Raw genomic sequence first — 14711 nt, forward strand, 5'->3', positions numbered from 1 at the left:
AACAAGCACAGACAGGGCAAAGCCTGAGAAGGTCAGATTTTGCCTCAGTCAGCAGACACACCTTAAATAATACTTGCCTAGTCTCTAACAGGATTTTAAAAAATATTTGCTGACACTTTTTAATAAAAAAAAAAACAAACCACAACACAAAACCCCAAAACTTTTTATCTAGTATATACAATGCTTAGAGGAAAAAATGTGGAGTACATAATGTAGAGTACCTGTGCTTATCAGAAAAAAATCACAGTAGTACTTGTGTTGCTACATATTATTCTTATTGCAATAGCACTCACTTTGGCTCTAATCAATACAGAAGCCCTATTTTTCACATCTGTGCAAGATGCTGTATACACAATAAAAGACGATCCTTATCCTATACCTTTTACCAAGCATATGAAGAATACATATTTGAAGAGAAGTTCAGCTGCCCATTATTGTTTTTGGAGATCATGTCTCAGTCTCTCCTGTTACCCTAACAACTGACCACAAACTTATCTCACCTAAAATGAAATGCAGATTTTTCACATGAAAATATTACAGGTTTAATTATTAACAGCTAATGGTTACATATTATCCGTTGTCAACTACAGAGTACTAATAATTTGCTTTTAGCTTCAACGTTCTTTCAAGGTTTTCTTTCACCTCCTCCCCATAATCAGTGTATGCACTAAAACTAGTATCAGGGGTTTCACTTCGAGGATAACATGGGCAAACAAGTCTTGGGGCAGTACTTTTGAGCAGTAAGTTTTGTCTTTACAGTGCTTAAGAGCATCAGAGGCCTTACTTAATACTGTTCTGAACAAGTCTCGAGGTTTTTTTTTATTTAAGTAATAGCACTTCTGCAGAAACGTTTTTTGGATTCTGAACTTTTCCCTTATTTTCTCCTGATGGTGGATTTTAACATTTCTTGACAGAAAGGAAGACAGGGAAAAAGAGAGGCTGCTCTTGCAGAATCAGGAGTAATACAGGTTGCTTTACTGGGTATGTTCTCTTATATTAGGGTTTACCATCTGTTCAGTCCCTAATTATATTTATTTCATAACTTCACAAACAGAAAGATGAAAAGGCTTTGAAGCAATCTTATCTTTCACCTAAAGAGTTTTGAATTCTTTTGCAAAGATTGTTATTGTACACCACAGCCGTAATGAAGTGACCCCCGACTTCAAACTGATGTATAAAACTCGCACAACGTGCTCATTTTCATAAAAGTGTGTATATGCTGCACCTGACCTTTCACTTTAACCATTTCTCTCATCCAGACATTTTTAAAGTGATAATCACTGTCAGTCAAGACTGCCTATGATGGCAAAACTGAAAAGGCGGCAACCTTTGCAGCCACCCTGACGCTGTTGCTACTGGTACGTTATAGCCAGATCATTCCTCATTCTTAACAAACGATGTAAGAGCCAATCCTAACCACCCAGTAAAAATTCAGACACAGAATTGCCATTCTTTTCCAAGAGCTCCTACTGATACTGAAAGTTCAGCTCTTCATACAGTTTAAATTAGAAGAAAAAAGGGACAAAAAACCCACTAAGAATAAGCACCCTTGTAAACCAAGTCTAACCAATAAAAGGTATTTATGGCGTTTGCCTGAACATAAAACAGTAATGACAATAAATAAAGCACCTACCGTAATATTGAATTACTAGTTAATTTGATCTACTGTTTAATTTTCTAAAAACCTCTGGCACTAAGTAATTTGTGATAAAAATAATTTTATCTTCATATTTGTCATCGATCTTGACTGCCCTATACAGCCATTACTACCCTTTGGTCACTAACTGCAAGACAGCTGGTAATTAATACAGAAGACCAAAATTTGGAGCAAGAGGGAAGAGAGTAAGAACCAGACACGTGCTCATGACAACATACCAAACTGCAACTAACAGCTGTCTATTTTCAGGTGTTTTTGTTGACAAAGTAAGCTTTACTACAAGCTATGCAAGAAGTGAGAAGCCCCCTAGGGCTTGCATGGGTCAGATCCACCGTAAACTGAACTAGGGTGCAATTCCCGCTGGGATTGATGGAAACTGTACCCATTTCAACCAAGATTTAACTTGATCCACATGTAAAGGTCCACCACTTAATGCAATGAAGCATTAAGTAGGAACTTGATCGAAGCAAAGGAAGGTGTATAATGACAGTAATTTGTACTTACATAACAGCATTTGCCAAAGACCTTAAATTCACTTAAAAGTAAAAAATCAGCCACCTTGAGTAGTATCTGTTATTACAAACATTATGTCAGAGTAGAAAGCTACAACACAAAGAAGTTGTATTACTCCCTGCAAGCTATAAAGCATGAAATTTCACCCCTATGCAGAAGGGCCAGCCCAAAGCCTACCAGCTCTCCTTAAGTCCTCCATAAATCCTTTAAGTAGGACTTAAATTAGCAGTTATACAGGATTAAGGAGGTGGATAGGTCTCATACTGGTCCTCAGTACAGGAGTGAAGTTTACCCACATGAATCAGTACAAAAGTCTAAAAACAAACAACCAAAAAAATCAATGAATCTCTCATTCAAGTTTGAGCTAACTATTGTTACACTGCACTGACTTAAAAAAAAAGATAAGATTAAGGGGTTTTGTTTTGAGAAACCAGTGCTTATGCTGTTCATAAAGCACAGGAGTTTGCAGTCCAACCAACTGCCCTACATCAGGAAGTAGGTATTTCGCTGAATTTTTGTTCCATATACAACACTCGATCATTCTGTTAATAAAAACTAAATTTAGAAAGAAATTAGCACAATACAGTTCCTACTCTGAAAGCATTGTTGCCTGTGTGCATGTCCTTGTATAGCTTATATTCTGCTCTCTGTAAGTGCATTTGACCAACAGTATCACTATCAAAACCCTTCTTCACCTGTCTACTTCAGTTTTCTCCCACAACTCAATTAACTTTTTAAAAATGAAAGGTTGTCCCTAAAAATAGGCCAGACCTGAATTCCCTCCAGTGTATGTACCCACAGTTTCTTAAATATGAATCCTTAGATTTAGGTTCCTGTGATACATTCTTGAGTCAGAACTTATTTTAAATAGCCGAGCCCTGTTTCAACTTTGAGACTGAGCAGCTGTGTTTCTGTAGTGCCAGGTACATAGGGATTCTAGTCCCTGACTAGAGTTCTGGATAATTTTGTTGCTAGTAAAAGCAACAGCAGAAAAGCTCTGTGTGAAGTACTCGAGATAGGCTGATAGTAGGGGAAGGTTTTTTTTTTTGTCTAGTGATACTCAGCAGCTGACACATTATCCTATATTCCCTCTGTTAAGCTACGTGGGGTTCTTGCATATGCTCTTGGTTGTTCTAATTTAATATCTAATTCTTCTACAAAACTTGAAGCAGCTGGCTACATTAATTTCTTGTAGGAAATGCAAAGCATACTTTTTTTTTTGTTTGAATTCACACAAAAACCTTATTAGATATAAGATACTGTGAACTTTAATACTAAGCTTTTGACCCAAACGTAATCTAATGCAAATACAAGTGTTGCTTCATCAACAGCTTTATCACTGGGATTGTACTTAATGGCTTTTCATCTTTTGTTTAACTCAAACAAACAGAAAACTCAATTCTTCTTCACCCCATACTTCACTACTGTCTTATAGACTGATTATGAAACATCCATGAAAATAAACAGTTCCAGCTGGAAAAAGACATTGGAGAGTCACAAGATGCTTCATTCTAACATACCACTTGAGAGATTTTGAGCAGTCATGGTTATGGCTAAATTACAGATGAGACAACAGCACACACTGAAGCAGCGATGCAGGTATGCCAAAACCCTAAGAGGATGCTGCAGCTATTATAGATAAGAAGTGATGCCACATAAATTATGTTTCTAGAGGGGCATCTCATAGGTAAACAGCAGTTATCTAGAACTGACTCCCAGTATCTTCCTTAGTAAAGCATTTCAAGGGCAATACTCAAGAGAAACTTACATGGACTGTTTCAGACTGGGCAGGATGTTCTACTATTAGGTAGAATATTGGGTAACCTGGTATTGCCAGAAATGCTGGTTTAGCAGAAGAAAGTGTGGATTTTTTGATGCGTGACAGAGTTTCGGTGGAAAACTTCCATGAAAGAAAAGAGATATGCCTATCTTATCTAGCAATATAGCACACAGCCCCTGTAAGACAGAACCGTGCTTTCATCCTTACTTTATAGACTCTAGGGGAACTGAGGCTAAAAGGTCAGATGAGAATCAGGCATCTAAAAACTACAAAACTACACCTAAGAGAGCATATACACTGCACCACACTTTCTCTGCAGACTGGCCACTAATTTCACCTTGGCTTCTGCAAAGCTTCTCCCAGGTGTAAAAATAAGTTATTTTAGAATGGAAGGTTTTCTGGTTTTTTTGTTTGTTTTTTTTTTTTTTTAATAATCGATCATTTCATAAGCAACCGAAAAAAGAGGCAATCCAGTTACTCTGAAAAGTCAGTGATATTACATTAGTTATACTACAAAAAAGGACTGTATTCTCAAGGGCTATAATAAAAGGCATAGTGTTTGCATGGTTTTCCCATAAATACAACAAAAAATAAGGAAAAGAAGCCAACCCAAAACCATAAGTGGTTTCCAGATGCATATGCAATTCACACATACAAATGAACTGGTACAAAGATGCCCCTAAGCTTCATTCTAACACAAAAGTTCAAGTTACTTATGCTACCACAGAATCTAGGTACAAAGAGTTTAGCCTCATCCGCACTCTTATAAGCCTTTACTAACAAAAGTGCCCTACACTAAAAACAATTTATACTATTTGTGATTTCTTTAATGTGATGCTGAGGGAAAGCAAGCCTTGGAAAAAACTCCCAGAAACATAAAGCATGAAAGGAATGTTTAATCTTGTCTACACTTATTCTTCAGCTTTTGCCTTGACCTAGGCTCTGCAGACGAGAAATACAAAATACCGTTCCTCTATGTAATTTGGTAATCAAAAGCTTCACATCTTCAGCTTCTTCTAGTGTCCTTTAACGCCCACATTTTGTCTAAATTAACCTAAATGCTTTGTGATCCTCACCTGATATAAGGTGGAATAGGACATTCTCCTATCTATGGCTACACCCACTACACTATTGCTTTGTATACAATACATTTCCAACGCAACTGACAGACCAGAACATCAGTGAAATGTTTTCAACTCAAGAAGAGCCAGTTGTATTTAAATAAACAGTAGGAAAATGTCTGGTGAGAGACATGTTGTAGAAGTTTCTCTCTAGGGCACAACTTGAAGTTTGAAAGCAAGCCCACTTGATCTGAGCACAGATTTGAAGATGGAAACATCACTTCACTATGCACTACGCAATAGCAAAGACAAAACCTGAGTTTATTTAGTTCTTGCTGTAATTGCAGACCTCTGTTGTCAGCAGTGCTGTTCAGTGCACAAAACAGTGTAGCTACCTCTGTCAATGGTAACAAGCATTTTAATTAACAGATCTGTCACGTGGTACATCTGTACAGATTGCCACTCCTACGGACCGGGCTGAGACTCACCTATGAGAGAGGGTGGGTTTCATGGAGCTCATAGAGTTCATGGGGGGTTGCATGGGTAGCTTCCCTGGAGGATCGTTCTGCCGGCTTTTCTGGTGGCGAAGCAGCAAGAGCCGTCCCAGCTCCTCACACCACGACGAAAGCAGCGCTGCGCAAACAGAACATAACGACAGTAAGCACACAACTGAAGAACTGGTGCAGCCGAGTGCAGAAGCAAGCTACTGTAACAGGAGTCACATCTGAACAGACAAACCCCAGGAGTAAAAAGGTCGTGCACAAACCACCACTCACATTATTATCCTATCAAATTGAGTCTGTAATTGCCCTATGCTATCATTATAATGTTTTTACACAAGTTACAAACATTCTGCACAGCCCAGGAGGCACAAGAGAACTTGTCTGAGCTGAGTGGCACAGAGATGAAGAATGGATGAGGCACAAGGACATGGGACAGCGGTTGTGAGTGAAAAAAAACACGGAAGAATTCATTCCACATCAACAGACACGTAACAAAAACACACAGAAGACATCATTCACAGAGAGGAGCAAAGAACAACAAGATCTCTTTTCTGTTTGGCTATTCTTGTGCAAAAGCTTAATTGGAGAGGCATGAAGAGAAACTCATGTGCAGGAATTCATTTCCAAAACTTCTATCAGATACCAATCTTGAATAGATAAACAGGAGAATATGGCCACACTGATGTATGGATACAAAGTTAAGTACTTAAATCTGTATTTGACCCAGCACAACCCCTAAATGTGTATTTCCATTATGTGCCTAATCTTCTGGTCAGTGAGGGTAATTCTGTGCTTACAGGAAATCACATTTATGAACTATGAAGATGCAGAGGTTTCCTAGAGGGACAAAAAGCTTGCAACTCCCTCTGAAGACATGAAAGGGGTCATTAGCTCTGAAAACGTGGCCTCTCCCTTACGCACCCACACTCAGAAAAGACTAGCGCCTGTTACAGCAGCCACCTACTTTGCAGTAAGCAGAGCTCCAGAAAGTGACTGATGGTGAAGTCTGGCTCCCGTGAGTGCACCCAGCCAAGACACTCCAGTGAAGCCTCCAGTAACACCCAACTGAGCCTCAAAGCCACTCGTTTAATTCCAGCATCAGAAGTGGCTCAGGTAAAAAGCCACCAAGGTATGACGCAGTGAAGAGTTTCACCAGAACGAAGCGCAGACTAATTGCAAAATTCTGCAGTTGAAGAAATGTTCTCAAGTGGAAGCGCTTGAGGGGCTTCTTTAAAGTATGCTTCACAAAACCCTCAGAACAAGAAAATGCTTCATATCTAATTTTTAACTATGTACTTTCCTGAGGTGTTATGAACCAAACACGAATCAACAGATTGCACAAGTAGGTGAGAACCAGAAGACTACTCAAAACCCAAGTTGCCACAGCGGTTTACAGCAGGAGAGCTTCTACATGTAATTTTAGGCTTGCTGGTTTAAGAGAGACCAGTGCAGAACTCTCTGAAATAGAGGCTTTTATTTTCATTTCTTATTTTTCTAATGGTTGTCTTTCACCAAATTACATAATCATAAGCAGTTGCAAACTATCATTTCAGGGTACACCACCTTCTTTTTCCAGTAGCTACTCCCAGGTACTGTTAACACATACTTAGTAGAACAAATTCCGAAGAGACTAATTGTAAAGTCATATTTGTAGGGGAAAAAAAGGAACCTGTTTTGCCAAGAATGGGATTTTTCAGTACGAGAAACAATTGGAATTTCTAAGTTTAATGGCCACACAAGAAAAACACTTGAAGCCCAGGCCATTCCTGTGAATTAATCACACATTTGGACAAAGGAGGGGTAGTAATTTCATTGCATTTATCAAGTGGAAGGTCAAGAGTAGTGTTTAGGGAGGCATTTTAGAGCTCTGCTGTGACAAAAAGGGGACACCGCTTCTTTATGTAACTAAATACGGTCACTTGGAAATTGTCAGCCTCACATGTAGCCCACAGAAAGCATTCCCCCGAGCTCTGTGAAATGTTCCAGCAATGAGTGTCAGTCTAAGCTGCTTCTCTATTAGCCAAGGAATCTGTCAACAAGCATTTGATCAAATTATACTCACCTTTTATCCCTGGCATATCATTACTAACGTGCCAGTGACAAAGGCCCCCCTCCCCCTTTTCCAGCCGCCTGGAGATACAATCCCTGCCTTGCGGCGTTTCTGCCCATGCACCATAGCCACTTGAGCTCTGAGAAACACGAACAAGGTGTTCTGCCGAACGCTAAACGCAGCCGTCGCAGAGTAATAGTGGATGCTGAGCACCTCCTCAGCCGAGTGTAATTACTATGGTGTCAAATGGAAATCGTCCATCTTAAACGAGGCTTTGATGGGAGGAGGGAGCTGCTCCTTCTGCACACCTACATGCACTTGACAAATAAGATAAAAAGCAACAACCCGATGGGTCTGAGGGCATGAATCTGCAAACAAAAGCCAAACCTGCTTGGGAAAAAAGCAGAGTAACTCCCAGAAAAGTAATGTGCCAATGAGAGTGCACTGCTTTGGTGAGGTGAAGAGAAGAAAATGAAAGAAAAAATCTTAATGAGTTGTTATTATTACCAATATCCAATACACACATTTATAAAGGTGAAATGTAAACCATCAAAGAACAAAGAGGTCCTCAAGATAAGCTGGACGGTTTCATTGTACGAGTTATCTAGAGAGGACTCATGTTTTTAGAAACTAAGAGACTACAGGTATAAAATGTAACAAATCTACTCATTGCTATCACTATCACAGCACTCATTACGAGAGGTTTAACCTTTCCTCCCTCAGGACATTTCAACTCATGTACCATGTATAATAATCACTCTCTTCCCTGCATCAGTGTTTGTGCACAGAATGAAAACAGAGCTGTTTGTAGCTGCCTTAGGAGTTACCAGTCCCCCTCTATCCTGGTTAGCAGGAGCAAGATCCCCTCTAATAGAGTCTGCTCTCCTCTACTGGAAATGCTGGGCCAGGCGACCTCCCTTCTCCCCTGCCCCATTCCACCTCCACTGCTCTGCTCTCCGCTTGGTAAGATGAATATATACACACACACACCCCCCCTCTGGTACAGCTGGCTTCTGGAGAACATCACTTCCTGGACTATTCAAGCAAGATGAAACAAACTCAAAATGAATTTACAGATTACACTATTCATCTTTAGTGTACTCAGTTACTGCTTTTTATGCTGACAGTATTAGGCGCATCTCAACTCATTTACACTCAAAGCACGAGAAATTCAGTATCATACTATAATGAACAGATAAAGCAGCAAGCACAAAGGACAGCTACAGATGGTGCCAACAGTCAGTCTCTCCCTCCCATAGCACAACCAAGCAGCTGCTTTTTCTCCCCTCTCCGCCCCTCCTCCTTGTACAACAGGAGCACAGATTTTGCAGATGGACCATCCACACCGTCTCTTGCAGCCTCTTGCTGCGGCAGTTTAATGATCAGATTTAAATTGTGCTCCTGTGCTGCATTGCTACAATGTCCCTTGCATATAATGGCATGGCTTTCCTGCTTAAGTTGAAGTCAACTGTTGCAATGGGGGAGAGGAAAAATCCTTAAACATGCACCCCCTTGCACCCCCACACGCAGCCTAGGTGTGAAATACAACCTGGTTAATACACCAGAATTGACGTTTTCAAGCCCTGTTCAGTCACAGAGGGCTCTGCCAGCTCATGCCAAAAGATGCATAATAATGGCAATCAAATGACACGCTGACAGTTAAAGTGTATTCACACATTTATTTGGCTTAAAGGGACACACTCTGGGATGACTGGTGCAATTTCTGACCTACTTTTTCCCATTTGCAAAACCTGTATCATTCTTAATGGGATTGTGTTTTACTTTAAGCATTGATGTATTTTCATAGGAATAAATCAATACTGGTTTGCTAACGATGACTGCATTAAGAAACCAGCACAGAAATGAGCAGCCTCAGCTGTTTCATTTGTGAAACAGAGAAAAACAGGAAGATTCAAAAATAAGAGAAATTTCAACTATGAGTAGCCCAAGGGGTTTCTCTAAGGAAGCAAGAGAGAAAAAACATTCAGAGGTATTCAGCTTGCTGCTACCCAGTCCCATTTTTTGTTTCTCCTTTCTCTGAAGAGGATCAGACGTTGCAAGAGTGTGTCTCAGCACAGAATGTGACCGACCTCTCCTTAAAATACTCATAAATACTCCCACACACTCAGCATTGGCCACACTTTATGTCCTTCTGAATGTCTCCAATAGTTTTAAACACTTTCATTGAAAAAAATCATAAAACATTGCAATGTATCCACACTGGGAGCTTGGGGACAAGGAGAGGGAAGAGGGATGGAAGGAAAAGATTTTTTTCTTTCCTTTCAGCCTGAGTCACATTTCAAGCATTTCTCTGCGACGACAGAGCTAAGCCTTGCTTGAAAGAGAAAGGAAGCAACTGTTATTTAATCCCCCACCTCTAGGAGCCACGTCTTTAAGAACGTGCCAAATATCACAAGATTTGCGACACAATTATTAGGACGGGCCATATCCCCCGGTACTGTTCCTTTCCTGTGAGGGCCCTTTTGTGTCAAAAACCTGCCAGGCAGTATGGAAATAAAGGCCACCGCTGCCCGCTCCACAGCACCCTCCTGTCCATCGCCCAGCAGTAGCATCATAACCACTTTGGAAGCACTGGGCCCTTTTGTTAGGAAAACCAAGAAGCTCGAGCTGGGGGAAGCCACGGATCACGCCCAGGATGCCCACACTGCTTCTTACTTCTTGAAGACACATGATGTGTACTTGCAACGATTACGTGATGGATGCTGATGATACAGCTCAAAGGATAGTTTATAGCTGTAGCATCAAATAGTGGTACAGCCCATTACAATCCCTTTTGGGCCAGGGAACAGAAAGGGGAAGGAAAACAGGCTAAGCGATCAATGCTACCCCATAGATTCACTAATGCATTTCATTAGCCGCATCCACACCAGCACCGATAGCTGCAATCCTGTAACTGACTGATTTAACTCGGCACGGTGCAAAGTGCCGTAGTAAGCATCTCCAAATGAATGAGCCAGTGGGCTCCCTAGAAAGCAAAATACAGAGAAGCACGGTGCTAATCTATTTACCTATTATGATACCCTAGTATTAGTTACAGCTTATCACCTCAGTAAATCACCGCCTCTTGTTAGGGAACGTGCTTAAAGGTGCAGCAAACTGTTATTTACAGGCAGACACTATATTTACAGCCACAAAGACAGGTGAGGAGGGGATAGGACAACAGCTCAGTAATTTCAATGCCTTCTGCTTCCCGGGAGACTGCTGGAGGAGCACAATAGGATTACTGCTTCCTTGCTGCAGTTAAGCTGCAGTAGACAGTTCAATAGGCAGACTGGCAGACCCGTATTTCTTACTCACTGCAATGAAAACATTAGGAAAAAAGGAGGAGTTTGATTCAGAGAACTATCTGTTCAGCACCGTCTCGCTAGCTTGGTTTTGTGTCTCAGAAGGAAACGCATTTGGCTGAAAAGATACTTACAGCATAAGTAAGAAAAGACAGCATTTTTTCGCAGACCTTTTCCATTAATTTTATACTGCTCTTAGAAACAAATCCATATTTTTTTACATGCAGAATTCCAGATAAGTGGAATACAGAGCTACCGAGGGCTTTCTATCCTATTCTGTATAGACTGCATTCATATACAGTTTTTATAAATCATCCAGTGAGATAATTTGGTGGGGTGGGAAGGGAAGCAGCAAAGAGGAGGGGAGGAGTGGAAATAACTATTGTCTTGGTTATTTAATAATGTTACTCTTTTTACACAGAAAAATGGAGACTATATACTGATTGAAAAGATATATCAAAAATGTTAACTACCTCATGCTCAATGTCCTGTAGTATTAGCAAAATAACTTCAGTTGCTTTAAAAGGATGGAATCTCTGTCCACAATTTTGGGAAGCAGTAAATCGCATGTTTTCCTTGTGTTTTAAAAGCCATTTTGCTTTTAAAGAGCTGGGAAACAGAGAGAGGGAGAAACTGGTCATCCCAAATTGTTTCAAGGGCTGATTTTCCTGCAGCTCTCCTCCTCACACACTCCAGCAGAGCCTGGCAATGGCTGGCTAACCCCTCAGACAGTCAGGCCACAAAGGAAACAGGATGTAACTATCCATCAGTAGAGATTCAGAGTATGGGTGTTTGCCTCTCCTCTTCAGTTCTTTCAAGGTACCGCTTCGTGTCCTAACCCCATGACAGATGAGCCCTACCCCTGTCATTACACAAGCTTCTGCTCTGTATCTGCGGAGAGCACAAAAGGTGTATATATAATGCCAATTACAAAGCAGGAGCAGTCATTTCTCAGCAGTCTGGCTGTTCAACACGGACTTACAGTGGTTCACAGGGAGCCCACCCCTTCTCCCAGGCCTACACCTGTGGCTGCCAGCAGATGCCCACTCTGCACACAGGGGCACATGGCACAGAGCCAGTGCTTGCTCCCAGGTGTGTGCTCCCACCTTATCCCGGGAGGCTTACACCCCAGCTGGCTGCTTTTTTTGAGCAGCTGAGGACTGTACTAGCTGTTCTCCATCAGGAAAAATCAGTGATGTTAGTTTAAACAGTCCAAGCAAACAAGCTGAATTAAACAGACTGATTTTATCTGAAGTTAGAAGTACCAGCACAAAACTGCTCCACTAGTAGAGCAGTGAGGAGAGCAAGTTGCATCTTTGGTACCACCTCCAAATGCACACAGGTTTTAAAAGTGCTAGTCCCAGCGACCACACAGCAAACTCCATGGAGCTGAATTCCCCAGCAGAGAAAATGGGGTGGCTGGCTCAAACCCTGCTTCCGGAGGCAGGAACTGCCCTGCAAATCGCAACAGGAACACAAAGTCAACAGTCACGGTTCAACATCGTGGAACAGCGTATGATACGTGTTATCACTAATATCTAACTAATGACCTTTATCACCAATGCCTCCTTCCTTCCTATAGCTACAGCTGTGTCCTGCAGAAACACCCGGCTTTGTCCCCGTAGGATCTATAATGCAGTTATGTATGTATTATCATCAAAAAATCAAACATCACGCAGGTTTGTAGCAAAATAGATAACGCAGGGAATGCCTCATTAAACGAAATGTAATATCAAATTAATTAACAGATGTTTTATTCAATACTACCCTTACTGCAAACCTGAGAGTTACCTAGCATGTGTTTTTCAGGCTGCTGCATGAGAGTGATACTGTGTACAAGTGTGGTCTTGAATATGGGTCCAGCTTGCCTTGTCGTATCTTCAGCTCTTCACAAATATTTCTCAAGACACCTATGTATAGGCTTCCCCAAAAGCTCTCGCCAACTCGAATAGTACATGCTGGAGACACAGATTTGAATACTGCTATCCTTATCCCATGACTTCAGTGGAACCGGGATTCCCCAATTTCCTTCTACACTTGCCAAAATTTGGCAGAGCATCTTACCAGATTCACTACATTAACTTTGAAGTAATACATTACAAAACATAGAAACAATGGCTCCATTTGGCAAGCACAAAACACTCCGCATGGATCTAGATAAAATACGTAAGCATCTCATTTAGGCTTAGCTGTACTCACGTTGCTACACCTGAAAACATGCCCCATTATAAAGAGAAGACAAAGCTGGTGAAAGGCCACCAGCAAGTGAATCTTGGATACGGCTTTCCAAAGGAAATGCACTCCAATAGCATTAGACTGCTTGTTTTCTTACTCATCCAATTGTTGCTTTCACTGCTTAGATTTCAAACAACAGTGTCTTTCATTACTGCTGTACGCTTTTATTTTGGAAGGCCAGTTCTAGTCATCAACAGATTTCACACATAATACAGGCATCTGAAAAATGGAAGCGACTCACTTTAACCCATCTTTGGCTAGATTCAAACCGGTGACCTGTAACGTGACTCGGTTTCACTTAATCCATCCTGAGCCCTCCAATTACTACTGTAAACAACTCCTGAGCTAACACTACCACTAACACTCAAAAGTGCTAGAAAAAAAATGCCAGACATTTAACCAGAGTTTGAACACAGGGAATCCATGCACAATCAGTATGACGATGAAAGTCTGGAAAATGGAAAATCTAGTGTCTGTCTTCAAAAAAGGAAAAGGAATAACTGCAGAATTGGAGGTCCAGTTTCCTACTGGGGAAAAATAATCCAAACTATTCAAAAGGACCAAGTAAAAAATGAGTAACAACCAAAATGGATTTATCAGGCACAAATGATGCCACACTTCTGTACTTTCTTTACACTAGCATTTAAGAGACCTTGAGCACAGAGTAGTTTGATTTTAGTGAGGCTTCAGTGCTGCTTTATGTGACATTCTGGCAAATAAACAAGGGAAATAAGGTCTAGCTGAACACAACACAAAATGGCTGGAAACTTAAGCTTACCAAACTATTAAACCAATGGTCAGTAATAGAAACAAGCATTATCGGATGGGTTTTTGCAGGAGTTTGTTCTGGATCTGAAATTACTGAATGCTTCATTTATGGATATCCATGACACAGATGGATAAAGGACTAGAGCATGTTCTGGGTCAATTTACAGATGGCACAAGCTGGAAAGAAGCATCAGTTCACTGCAGAAATTTGGTGTTGAAATCATCTTGAAAAGCTGGAGAAATGGTCTGGAACTACATCCAATAGGGACAAGTACGAAGTATGACACTGCATACCTTTCCCAACAACAGGGCAAGAACCATCTCTGAAGGCAGGAATTCTCAGAAGTGGAGCTGAAGGCAGTAGCTGTGCAGAGGCTGAGCCGTGCCGTGCAGCCACAGCAAACTCAACCAGCCTCCTCGGCTGCACGAGTGGAAGCCAAGTTTGAAAGATGCAGTTCTCCTTTCTGTCTACCCCATCACAACGTACAGCCACAGAAGGGGCAGAAAAGTCATTAGAACGATTAGGGGAAAAACTATCAATATAACCTGCAAGAAAATATTGCATGGAGTAGGGCTTTTTTTTTTCCCCCAGAAGAGGGAAGGTTGACAGCAGCATTCCAATTTACTGAGTAACAAAGCATTATTCATATCCACAGTAGAAACACTAAAATATAACATACAAAGAGATAGAAAAGACACAGGTTAGGTATTAGGAGCATCCTAATGCTCCTAAATACCCCCAAGTGGTAAGTTGAGGAATTTCCATGAATGGAGATGCCAAGGAAAGGTCAGATAAACATCCAGCGAGAACAGTATTAGGGATTCTTCAGGGAAGGGGG

At 41.0% G+C, this 14711-nt stretch overlaps 1 protein-coding gene across 8 annotated transcripts in view; it reads right to left on the bottom strand.

Annotated features, from left to right (window-relative positions):
• ZMIZ1 (zinc finger MIZ-type containing 1) overlaps positions 1-14711 on the bottom strand; it is a 367249-nt gene that overhangs the window by 48225 nt on the left and 304313 nt on the right. For all 8 annotated transcript variants that reach the window (XM_068399476.1, XM_068399478.1, XM_068399482.1 and 5 more), the window contains one exon: positions 5500-5644. In XM_068399476.1, the coding sequence (XP_068255577.1) occupies positions 5500-5644 (145 nt within the window). The remainder of the gene's footprint in view (positions 1-5499; positions 5645-14711) is intronic.

Source organism: Nyctibius grandis, chromosome 4 (assembly GCF_013368605.1).
Source record: "Nyctibius grandis isolate bNycGra1 chromosome 4, bNycGra1.pri, whole genome shotgun sequence".
NCBI lineage: Eukaryota > Metazoa > Chordata > Aves > Nyctibiiformes > Nyctibiidae > Nyctibius > Nyctibius grandis.